General features: G+C 32.6%; 1 protein-coding gene across 1 annotated transcript; it reads left to right on the top strand.

Annotated features, from left to right (window-relative positions):
- Nucleotides 1-4956: 4956 nt before the first annotated feature.
- Nucleotides 4957-18667, top strand: LOC139502790 (uncharacterized). The gene is made up of 10 exons (XM_071292373.1): nucleotides 4957-5019; nucleotides 5437-5956; nucleotides 6392-6420; nucleotides 7729-8233; nucleotides 8634-8731; nucleotides 10518-10875; nucleotides 11206-11275; nucleotides 12084-12516; nucleotides 13402-13580; nucleotides 16670-18667. The coding sequence occupies exons 1-10, from the start codon at nucleotides 4974-4976 to the stop codon at nucleotides 18053-18055; spliced, it is 3624 nt and encodes a 1207-aa protein (XP_071148474.1). The 5' UTR covers nucleotides 4957-4973; the 3' UTR covers nucleotides 18056-18667.
- The last annotated feature ends 439 nt before the right edge of the window (nucleotides 18668-19106 follow it).

The raw sequence follows: 19106 nt of genomic DNA, 5'->3' as shown, positions 1-19106 counted from the left end.
ACAGAGGTTGAAGAAAAATATGTATCCTATGTTTGATGTTTGCTTTGTAGTGTAACATCAAACATTTTTGATAATACTTTGAAATAGTAAGCCACTTAAAAAGATTCTACAGTTTTATAAAGTAATATTTTGGTTCCTCAAATATAAAATCTAGTTGACTTTTCTCTTTGATGTCCATATAGGCTTTTAGTAACATTGAATTTTGTAATTGCCTTATACTAGTACATGTTATAGCGTGTTCCACAAATATCTGACAATCTGATTTTTATACATTTTCTTCGTTAAGCTCTTGGGTGTCTTAAAGTTGACAGTTATAAGAGTAACAGGCATGATTAAAGTTGACAGTTATAAGAGTAACAGGCATGATTTTAAATTTTAGTTTCTTGTGTATAATTCGGAGTTTAGTATGACGTCCATTATCACTGTACTATTATGCATATTTTAGGGGCCAGCTGAAGGACACCTACGGGTGCGGGAATTCTCGCTACATTGAAGACCCATTGGTTGCCTTCGGCTGTTGTTTGCTCTATGGTCGGGTGGTTGTCGCTTTGACATATTCACCATTTCCTTTCTCAATTTTATAGACCCAAATAGGAATATTTTATCAGCTAAATTGAACGGAGGAAATCTAATTCTGTATCTGTTACAAATTGAATTGTGGAGCATCATTCTGGTGTCCATAAAATACAGTGCGTACATGATTCTCCTTGTCCTAAATAACCTACCTAAACTATGTATATATGAAATGTTGTGGTCTGTGTCCTGGATCAGTTGTTTCTTGAGCGTGTTGAGCTGCATTTGGGGTCTATAAATTTCATGAGAGGTGCCGTCGATTGCTGAGAACACTGTGTGTTTTTTCATGTCAATCACTAATAAGTCAGTATCGCTCCGCTCCGTATGCAAATAAAGCCAATCTATGACCACGAGTAAACCGTTTAAAAATTAAAAGAACCGGAATTGAAAACGCCAAATTACGAAATAAGAACTTTAAATAAGCTTGGAGTGATTTCTTTTTATTGGTTTCCCTACCCCCCCCCCCTTTATTCTTGGATCAGTTCTGTCCTGCAGTCCCTTTACCACCGGTCAGTGTTTTTAAACTGAAGATGTAATATTTAATTCATTACATGCATTCCTTTAAGTAATGAAATTTTTTTATCACAAGGGAATATTTGTTGTGTTTAATAAAGATTCCAAAGAACTACAAATGTACGTTGAAATCAGTACTTTACAGTTTAAACATTATTCACTAAATGGTAAATCAGTTTTGTCTTTCAATACGATGCCCCATTGCAGTCTGATTTGTAAACCTCAAGGTGGAATATGCACATTTCCTAACACGTCTATTAGAAGAACTAAAAATAGAAAAGGTATTTCCATCAGATTTTAAGAAAATTTGCAGTCACATGACATTTATCTATTTGAAACCTTCGTGTATGCCCAGGTACGAATAATTATTCTAACAGGTAAGTCTGTATATATCGAAGATTAATTGTAATACTTTGTTGCTACAACAGAAAAACATGTTTTGATTTCTCACTTTTGTACAAATGCTCCGTATTTTCAAATAATACTTCTAATAACTATACTTACGATTTATAAATATATCTGCTACTATATTAAACGATATGTTCAAGGTAACATGCTCAATCGAGGAAAGTTACCACTTGTATGTTTCTGGAATGGCCTCTATCAAGTGCACTAGAAACTAAAGGTTCAAGAATATCAATGATATTTTCAATAACATTAAACTTAAAGTTTGACCAGACTTCTCAAGACTGAGATTTTCATTAAGACTTGCAATCAAAGATTTGCTAAAGATAAATCGTAATGTAAAAAGATGTGTTTTAGGAGCAATATCGTTAGGTGAGTTCATCTCCAAGTGCATGCCTTATATGATCTTTTGATAACGATAACCCCATTTTCTTTACAATCATGTTCCATTCGATAACACTCGATTCGTAGCGTTTAATAATTACTAGTACTATCAGATCTGTACTTAGTGTCTATGTTTTTTTGGTGGTTTGAATGACTGATATTCTGCCACATCTGGTTTGTGGTTTTGTTATTTATTTGATTTGCATCGATCTGATGAGTAAATCACTTTTCAACTGATTATTACAGTTTGGTCTTATGTTGCACTTCAACACAACAACACTGTACCAATTCTGTATGTGTTATCCCAAGTCAGTAACTGTTAATCAGTGGTTGTCTTTTTTTAGGTATATCATATTTGTTTTACTTTCCTTGTTTTGTACATAAATTAGGCCCTTGGTTTTCTCCTTAGAATTGCTTAACATGTGTCATTTCTGGGCAATGTATAGCTGACTTTGAAGTTTTTATTTGCTCATTATTGAATACCGTAAGTTGACCTTATTTTCAAACTACTATATCTCTGTTGGAGAGTAGTTTCATTCGAAATCATACCACATCTTCTTATTCCTAATAAAAATATAAAAATAATGTTCTGTTTTGAATTGAAAGGGTACATAGTTCATCTTATATCTTCACAGAATTTTAGTATATAAAAACACACATAATCATCACACAGTGTGAGGTTTTTTTGTTTTTTTAAGGCCACAAAGTTTCTTATTAATACTAAAATAAACGTTATTTGGTCTCTGGTGGGAAGTTGTCCCATAGGCATTCGTTATCTCCTATATACAAATGATTTTTTTCTTGTAACATCGTCAACACTTGCGACTATTCTTTTGTACATGATGTTATATTATTTACTATGGCTTGTATTTATTGCCCGCTATTTATACAGAATAAGGTATTGTCATCAAACAATACAACTAGCTCATTTTGTTAAAAGATCTACAAGAGCATGAAATTAGGTCAAATAAGGTTTATCAGATATTTAATTTGGCAAAATGTGTTTTGTGCCATATATAGTTATTTTAGATATATCTAAAATTAGAACAGGTATTTCCATTCAAAACTTTAAAAACATATTGCAGTCGCATGACTTCATTCTATTTAAGACTTATCTTTACGACTAGGTAGAAACTAATAACAAGGCTGAGTTGCTACAACAGCTAAACATGTTATATTTTATTGATCGTGTATACATGTTCCACATGTCAGTTTGGTATAACAATACAATATGATTCATAATATATCTGATATTTAAGTAATGTTTATAATGTTTAAATGTTCATGTGGAAACACAGGTATTTTGTTCTCGAATGACATTCTTAAAGAGCACTAGAAACTAGAAGTGGATATAAAACATCCAAAAATAAGTTGTATTCATTCATTTGTTCGTTTTACATGAGTGGAAGAGTTGAACCTTCAAATACATGTGAAATGACGATTCTGCTCAGTTACAATGAATTGGTATTTTAAACATTTTCCTATCGGTGATAATGAATAAAATCTGTTTTGACACGAATGATATTTTTTGTTTAAATATATACAAATTTGTGTACCATTCTTGGTAATTATCAACATACAGTTTTGACAATATTTTGCTTTCTGAGGATAACATATTAAAAAGAAAAGTAACGGCATTTTTTTTTATTTTATTTCTATTTTTAGTTGTTGGCTAGCAGGTTTGAGTTTGTTTTATTTGTTATTTCAATGTATTTCACGAATATGGACGTCCTTGATTCGTGCTAATAAAGTCAGAATCAAAAATAAAAATGCAATTCTTATATCTGTAATGGAAATGCATTGTCGTAACATTAATGTTATGTATCTGTAGACACAAATCATCTAGTTACGTCTGGAATTTATCAGTTCAAACTTGAACTTCCATTCCGGCAATTTAACGTAAACATATCACTATGTTTTGCTAATTTTACGGTTCCAACAGAATCGTAGCCAGTACCAACTATATGTGATATCGTATCCCTTTCGTGAAATATTCCTATAAGTATTGATATCTTATTAAACATCTGATAATGCACTATTCAATTCACCGTTTCAGAATCTAATGCATTCTGGGTAATATTTTCAAAAGTGTACACCAAAACGTCGTGATTGGTTAAAAATGTCATAAACGATGGAAATTCAACGAATGATATGACGTTATTTTTATTTTGGGGTACGAACAATGAAATTACCCATGGCTCTTCAACTTCTGAAACGGTCAATTCTCAGGACGTAAGTTTTGATATTGCGCAAACTGCTACGTTGTTGGATTTTGTTGTGGTCAATATGTGTTTGGCGTGCTTCTTGTTGCATTTCGATGAGGCTCTTAGTAATGCCTATCATATAAATTCCTTTTTAATTTTAGAAGTCTTGCGATAAAGTGTAAAAACAGGTTTTTTTTTGGAATCTCCCTGTCTACATTGTCGAATCAAATTCGTTAAAAGTCACATTGACAGATTTGTATTTTTAGATACAGTTGTTGAAAACATAAACAAACCTAACACAAACGTGAGCTTCTAATTAACACAATCACCTTAAAAGAAATCCAGTGAATGAAAATGTTTTTAAAGTTATAAAGATTATAACAAAATATTGACTTCTGAATCCCTTTTTTGATATTTTTACCTGTTATGTCTGTTTGCTTTGTTCACACTCCGTTGTCAGTATAATGAAATGAGAGATTTAGAAAGCTATAAAACCGGGTGTAATCAACCATTTTCTAAAATATGAAAGTTGTTATCCATTCGTTTGATATGTTTGAGCTGTGGATTATGCCATTTGATTAGGGTTTTTCTAACTACCTCGGAATTCAATATTTTTGGTGATTTGACTAAATTCAACTATTTTTATACGTACTTTAAACTTCTGAACATATAGGAAGGCAAAGATTTTACATTCTAGAAAAAAATGTTGTCTATTAAAGTTTTATATGAGTAGAATATATTTTCTTTACTTTGAAGTTCAATTCAGTTTTAAAACTTTTTATTTGACGTAAGCAATGCCTTTGAAGGACAATTGATATTAACGTTTTTAATATATAATGTTAAAGTGAAATTAATGTTTGTTTTTTTATTTAGAAAAAAAAACACAAGAAAAAAATGGAAGAGGAAAACTTAAATCCTTCTAATGACGAAACTTCAACAGGTAAGTATGTGAAATATATCTGTATTTTCCAACATTGGGTTATACACCAGTTAACCACATAGCAAGTGGTTCCGATTCGATTACTTTATATCGCATGGTAAACTTTAACAATATGTATATCAATATGTCTATTCGATGCTAAAATGTAATTATGTCTCGACCTCTTGCTTTTATATAACTTAAATGAATTATCATTATTCTATTGTAAATGTTCAACCTATAATTTTGAAAACAAACACTGAATAATCAAGCAGTAAGTTCATTGCATAAAAATTAACAAGAGTCAAAGCTACAGTGTTAGAGTTTACAGTTACAAAAAAAATCCAAACCTCCACGACAAAAACGATACATGTGATAAATTATAAATATACAAGCCTACAACAATTTACAAATGTCATTTTTTGTTTTTATTCACAGAAACTGACTTGAACGATGATGTAAAACAATGCTGTGAACCCTGCTCTACAAGAAATATAGAATCTATTGCCCTTCAGTATTGCCAAGATTGTGATGAAAAGTTTTGTGACACGTGTACTGCAAGTCACCAAACACAAAAGGCTACAAAAGGGCATACTATTGTTGACATAAAACATGTTCAATTCAATAGTCCTAAAAAGGAATGTGAGCCATGCTCATTCAGTAATAAATCAACTCCTGCGACCTGTGCATGTGAAGATTGCGAAGAATTTCTTTGTGCACAATGCAAAACATTCCATTTGTCACAGAAACAGAATAAACACCACAATGTAATTTCTATATTAGATGAGGTGCTGTGTGAACCTTGCAAAAGTGCTGACAAAAGATTACAAGCTTCTGGATACTGTCTACATTGTGAAGATCCAGAGCCTTTGTGTCATTCCTGTGTAGAACAGCACACAGCAATGAAGTTAACAAGAGGTCACGAGTTGTCGTATGATATAGCTAATTTTATATTAAGGTAACAATGTAATAAAGGCATTAATTCTCCGCACTACAAACATGGGGATATGATATTTGTTCATACGTTTATCAACTTATTAATATATTTTTTTTTATGTTATAAACGTCTTCCTATGCGTAATGTTAAAGAGAAAGTTCACTGCATGTTACACGGATTACATATTTGTTTACCTGACGGGTCTACAGAAAACACATTAGTGTCTCCAGATTAAAAAATGTAACAAAAGCGAAAACATTAACGGGAGTAGTAGAGCACTGAGCACCCTAAATTGTATAATGATTGCCAAATACAGCTTAGGTAATTGCTATAGATTCCGATATCAAAAATAACAGTCGACATATTAAACAACTTATAAATAACAACATTATTTTGTTCATCAAATTTAATTTGTTTAATTGAACATTAAATAACTTCGCCTTTATAATCTTGTAGATACAAAAGCAAAGACAAAATGAAAGCAGGTTTGAATTAATTACCTTTCTTTCCATGCCATTACAGCTAGTATCATAATTTGACATCCGTTGTCGTCATTAGTCTCCATATCGGCTCATTGTCCATCGTTGTCATAATCTCTATCATTGAAACAAAAAACAAAACAATGGACAACCAAAACTTTACTGCATATCACAAGGGTATCTGTATAATGATAGTATTACTGTGAGCAAGTCAACCTATCAGTATAGCTGTCATTGCTGTAAATAGTACGTGTTGGTATCAAAATGAATGTAGACTTCTTACTGAAATCTTATAGATGTGATATTGAACTAATTTAAAGTTAATCATTCCTACTTTATATGGAACAGTATATTAACTGTTCAACATTTGTGAAATCATCTCCCACTACAGTTTTTAACACGAATCTGCGAATCTTGACAGAACAATTCCTCATTTATTGCAAGTAATCAACTGATATCTTAAGTTTGTTTTTGAAATTGATCTTATTTTCAATACTTGAGAACCTAGTCTGTTCAGCCTTATAGTAAGACAGTACCATGTTTTAGTAATATCTCTTTTTTTCTTTCTATGATATGATCATAAATCTTTGAAATTGCATTGAACCATTGCACACATACTTACCTGTAATGCATTAGCATAACCAGGTCATTTGAGTCCTTGGTTGGACTTAAATGCTTCAGTAGATTGCAAACTAACAAAACATGAATGAATAACATCAACAGTTGTATAAATATAATATGATATTAGTATTGCTGAAGACGACAAAAGTATCTACCAATTGATAGTAAATTAACGTCACTACGGGTCACCGTATACCTTTCAACATTGAGAAAATCCAAACGAACACTTCATAACATAAAAAAAACAGAACATCCAGTTTGAATTTCATGACAAATCAGCTAGATCGGTACTAGCAACAAGAAACAAATTTTAGAAGAAGAAAAAAACAAATAGTGTGCTGTTATTTCGCTATGTTAGTTTCAATGAAATAAACGGAATAACACAAAATTGAATAATTTTGTATGTTATAAACTAGACCCTTAGTTTTCTCGTATGACTTTTTTACACTTTTTGTGTCTCATAAGAAACCACATACTATATTCTTATTTTTGTATAAAGGATAAGCAAAATCAAGAAAAGGAACAAATATTTGTATGCAGGATATATAACCGTGTAATTAATTAATGATGCCAAGAAAATAAATGACTACAATGATATATATAATGACAATTTTTAGTTTGAAACTTGTATACAAACGGAAATATGCAATGTCACGTTATTTTTCTATTTTATATTGATGTATACGATTTTAGATCCGTACTGTTCACAGAACCAGCGGACATGCGAGCCTTGCACTTACCGCAAGAAAAGCGTTCTTGCAGCACACTACTGCAAAGAATGTGAGGAATTCATGTGCGATTCTTGCATATCTCAACATAGATCGATGAAGAATTTTTCACAGCACGATATAGTAAACGTCAACAACATTACAATGTCCGTTGATATGTGCGAGCCATGTAAATACGACAAGAAGGAAAGACAGGCGACACATAAATGCGAAGAGTGTGATGAGTATTTATGTGGAGAATGTAAGACGATTCATCTTTCACAGAAAATGAATAGAAATCATCCTCTGAAACAACTGTTTTCGTCCATTTCATGTGACAATTGTTCTGCTAATGGTTGTGAAGTCATGGCTTCTGTTTATTGCAAGGACTGTGACAGTCCACTTTGTGATTCATGTGCTGAATGTCACAGCGCAATGAAAAGAACGAGAGGTCACGTGTTATCTAAAGACTTGACTGTCGTTATCTTAAGGTAAACAAAATAACTCGTTTAATTTTCCGCCATGTAGAGGTCCCTATCACACTTTGTATTTAGGAAAACCCAAAATGTTTAATTAATATACTAGTGATAATTGTGTAAACGGAAAGATGTATAAATAATCTAAAATCTGTATGAACTGTAATGACATTTGCTTCACATGTAATAAGTGAATGAACTTTAGATGTATTAAAAGAATCTAAAATGGTATAATTTTAAGGTAAATATAGATAAATCAACCTTTGCCTTTTTGCAATTCTTTTTATTTATCATAATTATGGATTACACAACAATAGCAATTGCTATTTTCATCAAACATGTTAGGAGTTTCAATAAATTTTATGATTAAGATATATAAAATCAATACAAATATGGGGAATGCTGTTTTTGATAGTTTATCAAACAAGGGAAACACAACAAGACCGATGTCTGCGACAAACGAAGATGACAATTATTCAGGAGCAAGACCAAAGACCGGACCTTTTCTATCGGGTAAAGTATTACATATCATCTATAGACTGAAGTGTCTACACAGTAACTGTGCGGTTCTAATTTGACTGCTAACGAATTGTCTGAACAATACTGAGTTAATAGCATAGGAGAAGTCTAAAATTTGACTGATATTATACATAAATATTAAATGTTCAAACTATACAGATGATGCTAAGATCAAAGTTACATTTTCAGAACAAAATTCATTTGCTTGATCAAGTGTAATATACTAATGCTATTTTTTTTATTTAACTCTCATGTTGCCTTTTTCATCAATGGTTTATATTATATAAGAAAGCTATCAACTGTGTGCCTTTTATTTACAAGAAAATGCTTCAATATAGCGGTCAGTAACTTTCAACTTTATACTCATGCTTTAGAATATATATTTGACTTAGATAGAAACCTCTGTAATCTCATAATTCTCGTTAGCTGTTATCAACTTGTTGTATTTTAAAACAACTTAGCCAGTCACAATCAAACATGCAAGAATAACCTGTGAATATCTTTTTATTTAAAGTGTGTCAGATGATTATGCATGATGACGTCAAAGATTTTGAAATTGTCTTAACCATTATCCCGGCTTCGTTTCCGATAATATCACATAATCGTAGAAAAGAGATTACTGCATTTGTACTTACATGATCAATACGTTATAGAACTACTCGTAATAAGCAGGAACCACGTTCCATTTTAGAGACTCTGAGACTATTCCTGATCAAGTTCGTGTTTTTGGTTTTTACAATATCTATGTTCGGTTTGTTAGATTACACGTGTTGTCTTTCTTTTCCTAGTTATTATATTCTATGGGGTTCTCTGTTTGACAATTTTTCAAAATAGTACAAAGTAAAAGTACAAAATAAATGAACTCCGAGGAAAATTTAAAAGGAAAAGCACCTAATCAAACAACAAAATAAACAGCTCAAACAAATCAAACGAATTTATTCGACAACAACTGTTATATTCCTGAGTTGGTACAGGCATTTTCTTATGTAGTAACCCATTTTGAACACACCTAAACCACAGGTTAAAAGATTAATTGGCGTCCGAAATTCATTTTTTTCTTTGCAACTAAGAACATTTGAAACAATCTTTGTCACAACCATCATAGTATTTAAAGGTGTCAACCAGCATGGCCGGGATGAAAATAGAAATAAGGCTTAAATCCTTCTTTATATATATTACTTCTGACAGAAAAAATATTGCGGCTTTTCATTATTGCACAATTTCTTGAAAACTTGTTTTCTGCTGTTTGATCGGGTTGTTGTTTCTTTGACACATTCCTCATTTCCATTCTCAATTTTATTTAATAGAGAAAAACTGTAGTCGCATTATTGATCAGTAAGACAGAGTAACACATAAGTCAAAATTTCTAAATCATCTTTCAACTGCTATTTGCAGTAACAATAGCCCTATTCAGCATCTTTGACACTTTTGAAAATAATCTTGAAAACCTTATAATATCCATAGAAACTTTAAAAAGAGAACATGACTAGCAAGGCAAGTTTTGCAAATTATTTACATGCCCGAATTTGTCATTGGACAACTTTATGCAACTAAGCGTCCTGTACAAGAGATTTGTACCATTTTAATTTTTTGCGTTTTTAAATTATTAAAATTGAAAGACAAGAAATCAAAAGTTTACCAGAGCACTAAACAATGATAGTTTCATTTAATAAAGAATAGTTTCATTTATAAAGATAAAAAAAAAATAAAAAAAATACTATAACACGTTATTGGGATGGTAAACAACGTCAGTGATTTGCTTTTGCTTGTTTTATTAAAGGTGCCCAAAATGCACAAATTGAAAAAGGCATTCCTGTTTGCGAACCCTGTAGCATCGAGGACAGCACAGTAAACGCATTATTCTTTTGTGAGGAATGCGATGAAAATTTATGCGAAGAATGTTTTAACTTTCATCAAGCACAAACAGAAACCCGTCAGCATAAAGTTACTGGCATATCAAGAAACACAATCTTCTGTAAACCATGTCGTTCTCTTAAACGAGAGCACGAAGCTACGTCATTCTGCATTGACTGCCATGTTCCAGATCCTCTTTGTGATGCTTGTGCCCATAAACATACTAAAATGAAATTGACGAAATATCACAGGATATCATCAGATATTTCACAGCTTCATTCAAGGTCAGTTGATAAAATTTATTATGTGCGGTGTCATTTATCTTCATTTCTTTAATAAGTGCAAGAGACTTCGGGAAAACACAATTGATTCCATTTATTGATTTACTATTCAATTTATCACAATAAGGGAGGTGGAAGATATACAGTTTTAAATATTCCAATACTGAAGTCTAATTCTGTGGTTAAGTAAAGTATCTGTAATTAAAGAAGTTTCAAATGTGTATTCCATTTATCTGCCTTTTGAAATTGATAGGTAATTTTACAACTTACATCGATTTATACTAAAATGTAAACATGATTGTAAAATATCTTCTTTTTGGTTATCTTCTCCAGATTTCCGAACAATGAATTTGCCATGCAGACGCTAGGCCTTACAGCCGAAAGTTTGAATCAAGAACTAATGGTAGCTATATAAGTGGTGTAGAATATTATAAGTTACATGGTTGGCTACTGACCCCCTACGGATCCATAGAGGGTTAGTGAAATCCATAGGGATGAGGACGGAGACCGAATCCCCTATGAATGTTATTTACCCTCTATATTAAATGTTGAGAGCTAGTCCATAGCTAATATTGCTCAGTACACAAAAATGTACCATCATGCAAAATGTTTTCCTCAATATTTGAGCAATTGTTTTACCGATCAGCCGGACTAATATGGTCCGGAAGAGGCCAGTAGTTAATCGTATAACAAATTTACCGCACGCTGGACTTTTACTGAAAAATAAACAACGAAACACAACAACATTAATAGATGACGTCACGATATACAGAAGACGTGACGTCATGAACCCCCTATGAAATTTTCTACCCCCTAGGAATCCATTGGGGTCACCACGTGACGACATTCAACCAATTACAGCGTAAAAATGTTCCCGCGGTGCTATAATATTATATAAGAGTCGTATCAGCAAATGAACACAACTTTAATATTATAGTTTAAATTTAAAATATTCAACACCTTAAAGAATATGACATTTTTTATCTGTCTAAAAAAAATAATGATCGATACTATTTTGTTTACAATATAATGTCCAGCATCAACATTATAAATTCTGAATAAATATACAAAAAAAATGTACTATGTTAGACTTTAGACCAAAAAAAAACAATCGACAAAAGCGTACCGTTAGATTATTTTATCAGCAATTATAAATTCAATACCTTGAAAAGAGAAATACACAACTAATGCTAAAACATTTGATTTTAAAGAACTTAACAAATGAGGAATTGGGAAAGCCATACTCGTCAGAAAGCAAATCAGATAGTACATTGCTACAGTGGCGAGCAGAGCGGGAGCTGACAGAAAACGAGGTTTATCAAATTATTTTGAAGGAGCATCCGAATGGTAAATGGAGGCCATATGTGTCAAAAGAAAGATGTAGCAAGCCAAGGTTTACTATTACAGGGCTCAAGGCAAATACATCGTACATTTTCAAGGTCAAAATAATTGACGATAGTACTGGGAAGGATGGTCAATTCACTGAAGAAAGTGACCCTATTCACACAAGGGAGTCGCCAGCACTGGGTGTTTTGCAAAAGGCTGAACAAATTGAATCTGGTCCACCAAAAGTTTACCAATTGCCAATAAAAGAAAATATTTCTGCCAGAAACAAGAAAGCAAAAACCAGAAAGTTTTTTCTAGGTAATTCTCCAAGCAATAAATATGATTAAGTCGTTTGAATGTTACAAAAAGAGATATTACACTGTTACATCAGTGTGTGTACCCAATGTATAGTCAGCCTTAGCCATGTCTTAAAAGTTTTAGTTTCAATGTTCTTGAATATTTTAATTGATTCGGAAGTACAACAGTTTTCATTTAAGCGCTTCTGGCCATTGTGAGTCTTGGTTAGGCATAACTTACTACTAGTGCACTTAATTATATGTCTGGTATCTTTGACGAGTTTAAATGAAATTATGATGAAAACTAAAATTATAAAAGAAGGTTGAAAGATGCAAAGAGATACATTCAAACGTATTGATTAAAAATAAACTGACAATCAAATGGCTATAAAACAAAAAAGACAAACAGGCAAACAATAGTGAAATAAACACAACATAGAACACTAAAGACGAAGCAACAAGAACCCCACCGAAAATTGGGGTGATCGTAGGTGCTCCGGAAGGATAGGCAGATTCTGCTCCACATTTAACGCCCGTCCTGTAGCTCATGTTAGTACAAACCCGATTTTAAGTCTAATTCGTAAGGTCACATTCGTGAAAAGGGAACGTGATTGTAGTAACGACATAAGGAACATATTCAATATCATCTGTATGACGGATATTCGATAACAAATGTCACTCTAATGATTTTTTCTTTAATAAGAATTTTATCAGTGATAAGCTAGACTTTAAGAGTACATTTATTGTTTCATCATTACATTTTATCATAACTGACCTTTTGTTAGGTTATCAGTTATATTTTAAAACTCATCAGTAATCAGGGTGCTTACTTTACCTCAATGCATACATAAACATCATAATGTGACATAAAATTTGCTGTCAAACAAAATGCGATTATATTCAAAAGGTAAAGAAGGTATGGACGCGATGGAACGCACTGTTATGATAGTTGGCGCCACTGGATCTGGGAAGAGTACCTTAATTAACGGAATGGCTAACTATATAATGGGAGTGACGTGGGAAGATTCATTCAGATTCACACTTATTAACTTGGAGGCATGTGAACAGGCAAGAGAGCATGATCAGGTAATATGAATGTTTGTTTGCTTAAGATTAATGCGCATTTCTTTGAAATAAAGGCAACAGTAGTATACCACTGTTCAAAAGTCATCAATCGATTGAGAGAAAACAAACCCGGGTTACAAACTTAAACCACGGGAAAAACATCAACTATCAGAGGAAAACCACGAAATAACAGAACACAGAAGTGCAACAAAAACAAATAAAAATGCAACATTCAGAAACGAACTATTAGATAACGAAAGTCATATTCCTGACTTGGTACAAAACATTTAAGAACAAATAGTGGGTTGAACTTGGTGTTGTGTCTAGCCAAACCTCCACGCGTTATGCCAATGTTAAATATCCCTCTAAAAAAACATTATATGACGCGAACAGAGTTTTCATTTTATCAGGATCACCTAAAAAATAATGTAAAAAAAGAAGATGTGGTATGATTGCCAATGAGACAACTCTCCGCATTAGACCAAAATGACACGAAAATGAACAATTATAGGCCACCGTACGACCTTCGACAATGAGCAAAGCTCATACCAAATAGTCAGCTATAAAAGGCCCCGAAATGACAGTGTAAAACAATTCAAACGAGAAAACAAACGGCCTAATTTAACATGTTTAAGTACAAAAAATGAACGAAAAACAAATAAGTTGCACATAAACTAACGACAACAACTGACTTACAGGCTCCTGACTGAGGACAGACACATACATCCATAAAGTGGTGGGGTTAAACATGTTAGCGGGATCCCAACCCTCTTCTAACCTGGTACAGTGGTTTAACAGTAAAACATAAGAACGAACTTTAAAAATCAGTTGACAAAGGCTTAATTCATCAGATGGGTAAAAATACAAGAGGACGTGGACGGGTACTTGTACATCCGAACAACAAAAAGACACTAGGTACAGATCTAAGAGTACTCGCCGCTAACTGATAGCCAGTTCAAAGCCTCTAACAACTAAATTTTAAAAAATCAGGCATCTAAGACTAAATTATCAATCCGTACATATCCAACATTCAATGGATTTAGAGAAAAGGCGTCATGAATATGTACATGTTTTATATATTATTGCTTTCATTAAAACAGTTTTCTAAAAAGAGAAGACAAATGAATGAAGATAAAAGGACAATACCATTTAAAATATACTTGTCCGTACACACGTTGTCTTTGTTTTATAGAAATAACTTCGATTGATCATTAACAGTATTCCCCCTTTTAAACCTTTTTATTTCGTTTTTAAAATTCGTGTTAAATTCACTCTATATACAATCTAAATATGAGATAACTGAAATCGAACATTTTTCATCAAATAACGCCAAAGTTTTCATACATTGCATTTGCAGATTTTAATTCACTCAATGGTTTGTGAAGCCATAATAATAGTAATAACATTAACGGTACCAATTTGTCTGCACCAGATGCGCATTTCGACAAATAATGTCTCTTCAGTGATGGTCGTGGCCAAAATATGTAAAATCCAAAGCTTATATAAATGATGTAGAGCTATAATCCAAAAGTTCCAAAAAAGTATAGCCAAATCCGTGAAAGGAATCAGAGCTTTGCATGAGGGACATAATAATAGATTTCGCTCATTCTACTCGTTCAGCAAGGCCTTTTTAAAAGATAGCTACGTTTATTATGAAAAACCTAGAAAATAATGTTTTTAAATCAAATCAGTTAATCCTAAAATTATAATCGATATGGAAACGTGATGACGGCTGACAAATTGGACCTCGTTATTTTAGTATTATAGATACTATCCAGCAACCTAATAAGCAAGTCAGTGTCGTTTAAATCTCCCATGTAATTGAATTTACAACACATATTCAAAATTACTAAAACATTTAACATGAATGATGTGTAAATTTCACAATAATACCACTTCACTAGACACTAGTTGATAGTAAAATAGATACTATGATTGATCTGAATTGAAACATTATATATAAGTTTTGTGTAAACTGGTTCCCTTTCATTATGTTTTGAATATTTTAACGTTATTTCAATTGACATCCATCGTCAATCAGTTAATAAACTAGTATTATGTGTGGTATGCATTCTGAAACCCAAACAAAATTGCTTTTGCTACAAATGTACAATATATAATAATGTCAAATTTGCAATCTATCATGTAAGCTGTTCATAGCCGTGATCGTCTAGTCGTTGGTACAGAAAGAAATTACTGTGATATTAACAGTGCAAAGTTCAAGCCTATTAACCGGAATGATTATTTTTTGTTATGTTTTACTCTACCAAAATATAGTTTTTAATCTTAGAGGTATCTATATTTCATTTTTACTATAAAGTTGACGATTTTGTTTCTGGTTTTACCATCAAAGAAGTAGTTTTACAGTCGTAGCTTATCACACTTTAATCACATAACAGTCAGTTAAATGTTGATGTACATTTTGACCATTTATAATCAAACAAAGAAAATCTAAGTGATCATAGTATGATATCTTTATAATCCTAAAACCAAAAGTAAGCATTTGCTATGATGAAATGGGAAAGGTCTTGAACGTTAAAAGTGATAAGTGTAATGTGCACATGGATGTTTATTTTATCAAGGAATTGTAATAATAAGTAATATTTACAATTCTTTGATTTCATTATACATAGTGTTTATATAGTTTATTCGATAACAAAAAGACAGAAATACAGTTTATTGACATGCATTGACAGCTATACGCTATAAGAGTGATACTTAAATATTAATCTATATCAGCACTCGTGTTCTAGTGGTATCATGCATAGACTACAGACGTTACTGTCGAAAATACTCGCGAGTTCGAACCTTTCATCACTCACTCGTTTTTAAGAGGATAACGTATCGGAAGTTAAAAGTTTAAAGTTATGATATAAGTTATCTTAAGTTTACATGGTGGTCAATGGATTCTCGAAAAATAATCCACTGTTAGAACAATAGACTGACGTCAGAGAAATGGGTTAATAAGCAAGGAAACCAATTAGAATAAATGTTGATAACTTAAGAAGTACAGGGCATTACTAGAAAATAGTAATACCTCTTACTCTTACATGTGACATTTCAGGTCATTTATGACGCTGTTAAATTAACATAACTTTAATTCGTTCTAGGCACATTCACAGACCGAGTGGGTGACCTGTTATACAATTCACAATGATGTTTCGGATAGAGTAAACTATACCATCAACCTAATAGACACGCCTGGATTTGGTGACACCAGAGGATTAGAACAAGATGCAAAAATAATAGAACAAATTCGGGAATTATTTAATTCCAAAGGAGAACGGGGTGTTGCAACTCTCGATGCCGTTTGTTTTATACTGAAAGCGCCTGATGCAAGATTAACAACAACTCAGAAATATATCTTTGAGGCCATCTTGTCGTTATTTGGAAATGATATCAAAGATAATATATGTACCCTTATCACCTTTGCTGATGGCCAACGACCACCGGTTCTAGCCGGAATACAAGCAATTGAAGGAATTCCACTTCCATATGATACTTATTTTACTTTTAATAATTCAGCTCTTTTCGTAGATAACACAACAAATACACCAAACAACCTTTCTTCTTTTTTCTGGGACATGGGAATCAAAAGCTGTCAAACGTTCTTTGATCATCTCACCATCCTTCAAACAAAAAGTCTTTCTCTTACTACTGAGGTATTAAGGAAGAGGCAGAAAGTTGAAAACACAGTAATTCATCTACAGCAGGAAATAGAGGTAGGACTATCCCAAATCAATGTGTTGGAAAAGGAAGTGAGAATATTTTCGCAGAATGAGCAAGCAATACTGCAGAATAAAAACTTTGAATATTTAGTTGACGAAGATTTTCAGGAAAAAATTGATTTAACCGGAAAAGGACAATATACAACCAACTGTCTGACATGTAACTATACATGTCACGAGAGCTGTGCGTTTCCTAATGACAGTGACAAGGCAAAGTGCTGTGCCATGAACAGAGAAGGATCATGCGTTCAGTGTCCAAAGGGTTGTCATTGGAAGCTGCACCATAACACACCATATATTATTAAATGGTCGAAACGCCAAGTGAAGAAGAGATATGATGAAATGAAAAAGAAATATGAAGAGGCAACTAAAAAAACATTAACCCAGGAACAAGTATTAGAGCAGATGAACCAAGATATAAGTAGGCAAGAAGAAGCAATTCAGGTTATGATGGAAGTCATTTCAAAACTAAACAATAGGTTAAAAGAAATAGCTCTTCGTCCTGATCCTATGAGCACTGTCCAGTATATGGAACTGATGATTGCCAGTGAAAAAAGAGAGAAGAAGAGCGGATTTGAAGGAAGAATTGATGCTTTGGAGAAATGTAAAAAACGTGCTACATATGGGAAATCAGTTAAGATATTTCAAGATCGTGTCCGTAACACTAGGCAGTCGATGGCAGTCGCTGACGTTGCAGATGAAATACTAAAAGATGATAAATCTGTTATTGGTAGAATAAAAGGATTTTTTGGTGTGGGTAAAAAATGAATGAAAGCCCAAAAGGAACACCGTTTATTTGATATACTGTACATTTGTTTGAAACATTTTTAAGCTTTTGAAATCATAGACTTGTCTTCAGCTGTTTTACTGCAGCTTTAGTGTCCGACTGGGCTCGTGGTTTTTTTCTCGAGTGATTTGATCGGTCTTTTCCTGAGTGTGATCACGTTTCTTAATTAAATATAATCAATAATGTAAACAAATAGACATCTGTTCTTGTAAGAGGTGATAAGTATTCATAAACTACATATACAAAATCTTACAACGTAAGCTAGTAATTTTAAGTAATTAAAAGATAATATCCACCCTGCTGAGTTCTAAAACTGTAATTAAGTTTTACAATGCTTTTATTCCAAAATATAAAACAACAATTGTAAACAAATACTAATGCAAATACCAAAGGAAATGTACATTTGGAACATATATATCCTTCGATTTACAGAAACTTTAGGAAAAATTGGAGTTATAGCATTGGGAAGCACATTTTAAGAATACAGTCATTTTTTTCGGTACAGTGTTTTTTCGAGAGTAGTTAATTGCGGTACAGGATTCTACCGAGTGAAATTCAAAAAAAATAAAATGTCAATAACTTAAATATTTTTGGTCAATGCTACATTGTAATACGTTTAAAAACATTGAAAGGTTCAAATCACGGGAATGTCTTTCTGTATAAAAGTACACACGGCTGGTGTGTGTCACTGTTGGGAATGGCCAATATATCAATGGGATAAATTTAACGTAGGTAATATATAATCAATGAGTCATAAATCTTTTCCTTCTGTTAAGAAGTCTCTACAGTATTATATATATACATACAACTCGTCTAAACATCAACCCAACAATGTTAGATCTGTAAATTTGCTTTCGCAAATATTTGGTTCTTCCCTCGCCGGGATTCGAACCCATGCTACTGTGATATCGTGACACCAAATCGCCTGCACTGCAGCCGTCCCGCTAGACCACACGACCACCTGGGCTCTCAAAAAAAGAGCTTTCGCTGGCCGTGTGTTACCTTTCCTCGTCAGTTTTAATCTAGCGGCGT

The sequence above is a fragment of the Mytilus edulis genome, chromosome 14, assembly GCF_963676685.1.
Source record: "Mytilus edulis chromosome 14, xbMytEdul2.2, whole genome shotgun sequence".
Lineage (NCBI taxonomy): Eukaryota > Metazoa > Mollusca > Bivalvia > Mytilida > Mytilidae > Mytilus > Mytilus edulis.
Note: the sequence above shows the minus strand (reverse complement) of the source record. Positions and strands in the feature narration are given on the sequence as shown.

Excerpts from the sequence above, each read along its gene's own strand:
- LOC139502790 (XM_071292373.1), top strand. The coding sequence starts at position 4,974 with ATGGAAGAGGAAAACTTAAATCCTTCTAATGACGAAACTTCAACAG. Across the intron at positions 5,020-5,436 it reads TAATGACGAAACTTCAACAG|AAACTGACTTGAACGATGAT; the intron begins GTAAGTATGTGA and ends TTTTATTCACAG. Across the intron at positions 10,876-11,205 it reads ATTTCACAGCTTCATTCAAG|ATTTCCGAACAATGAATTTG; the intron begins GTCAGTTGATAA and ends TATCTTCTCCAG.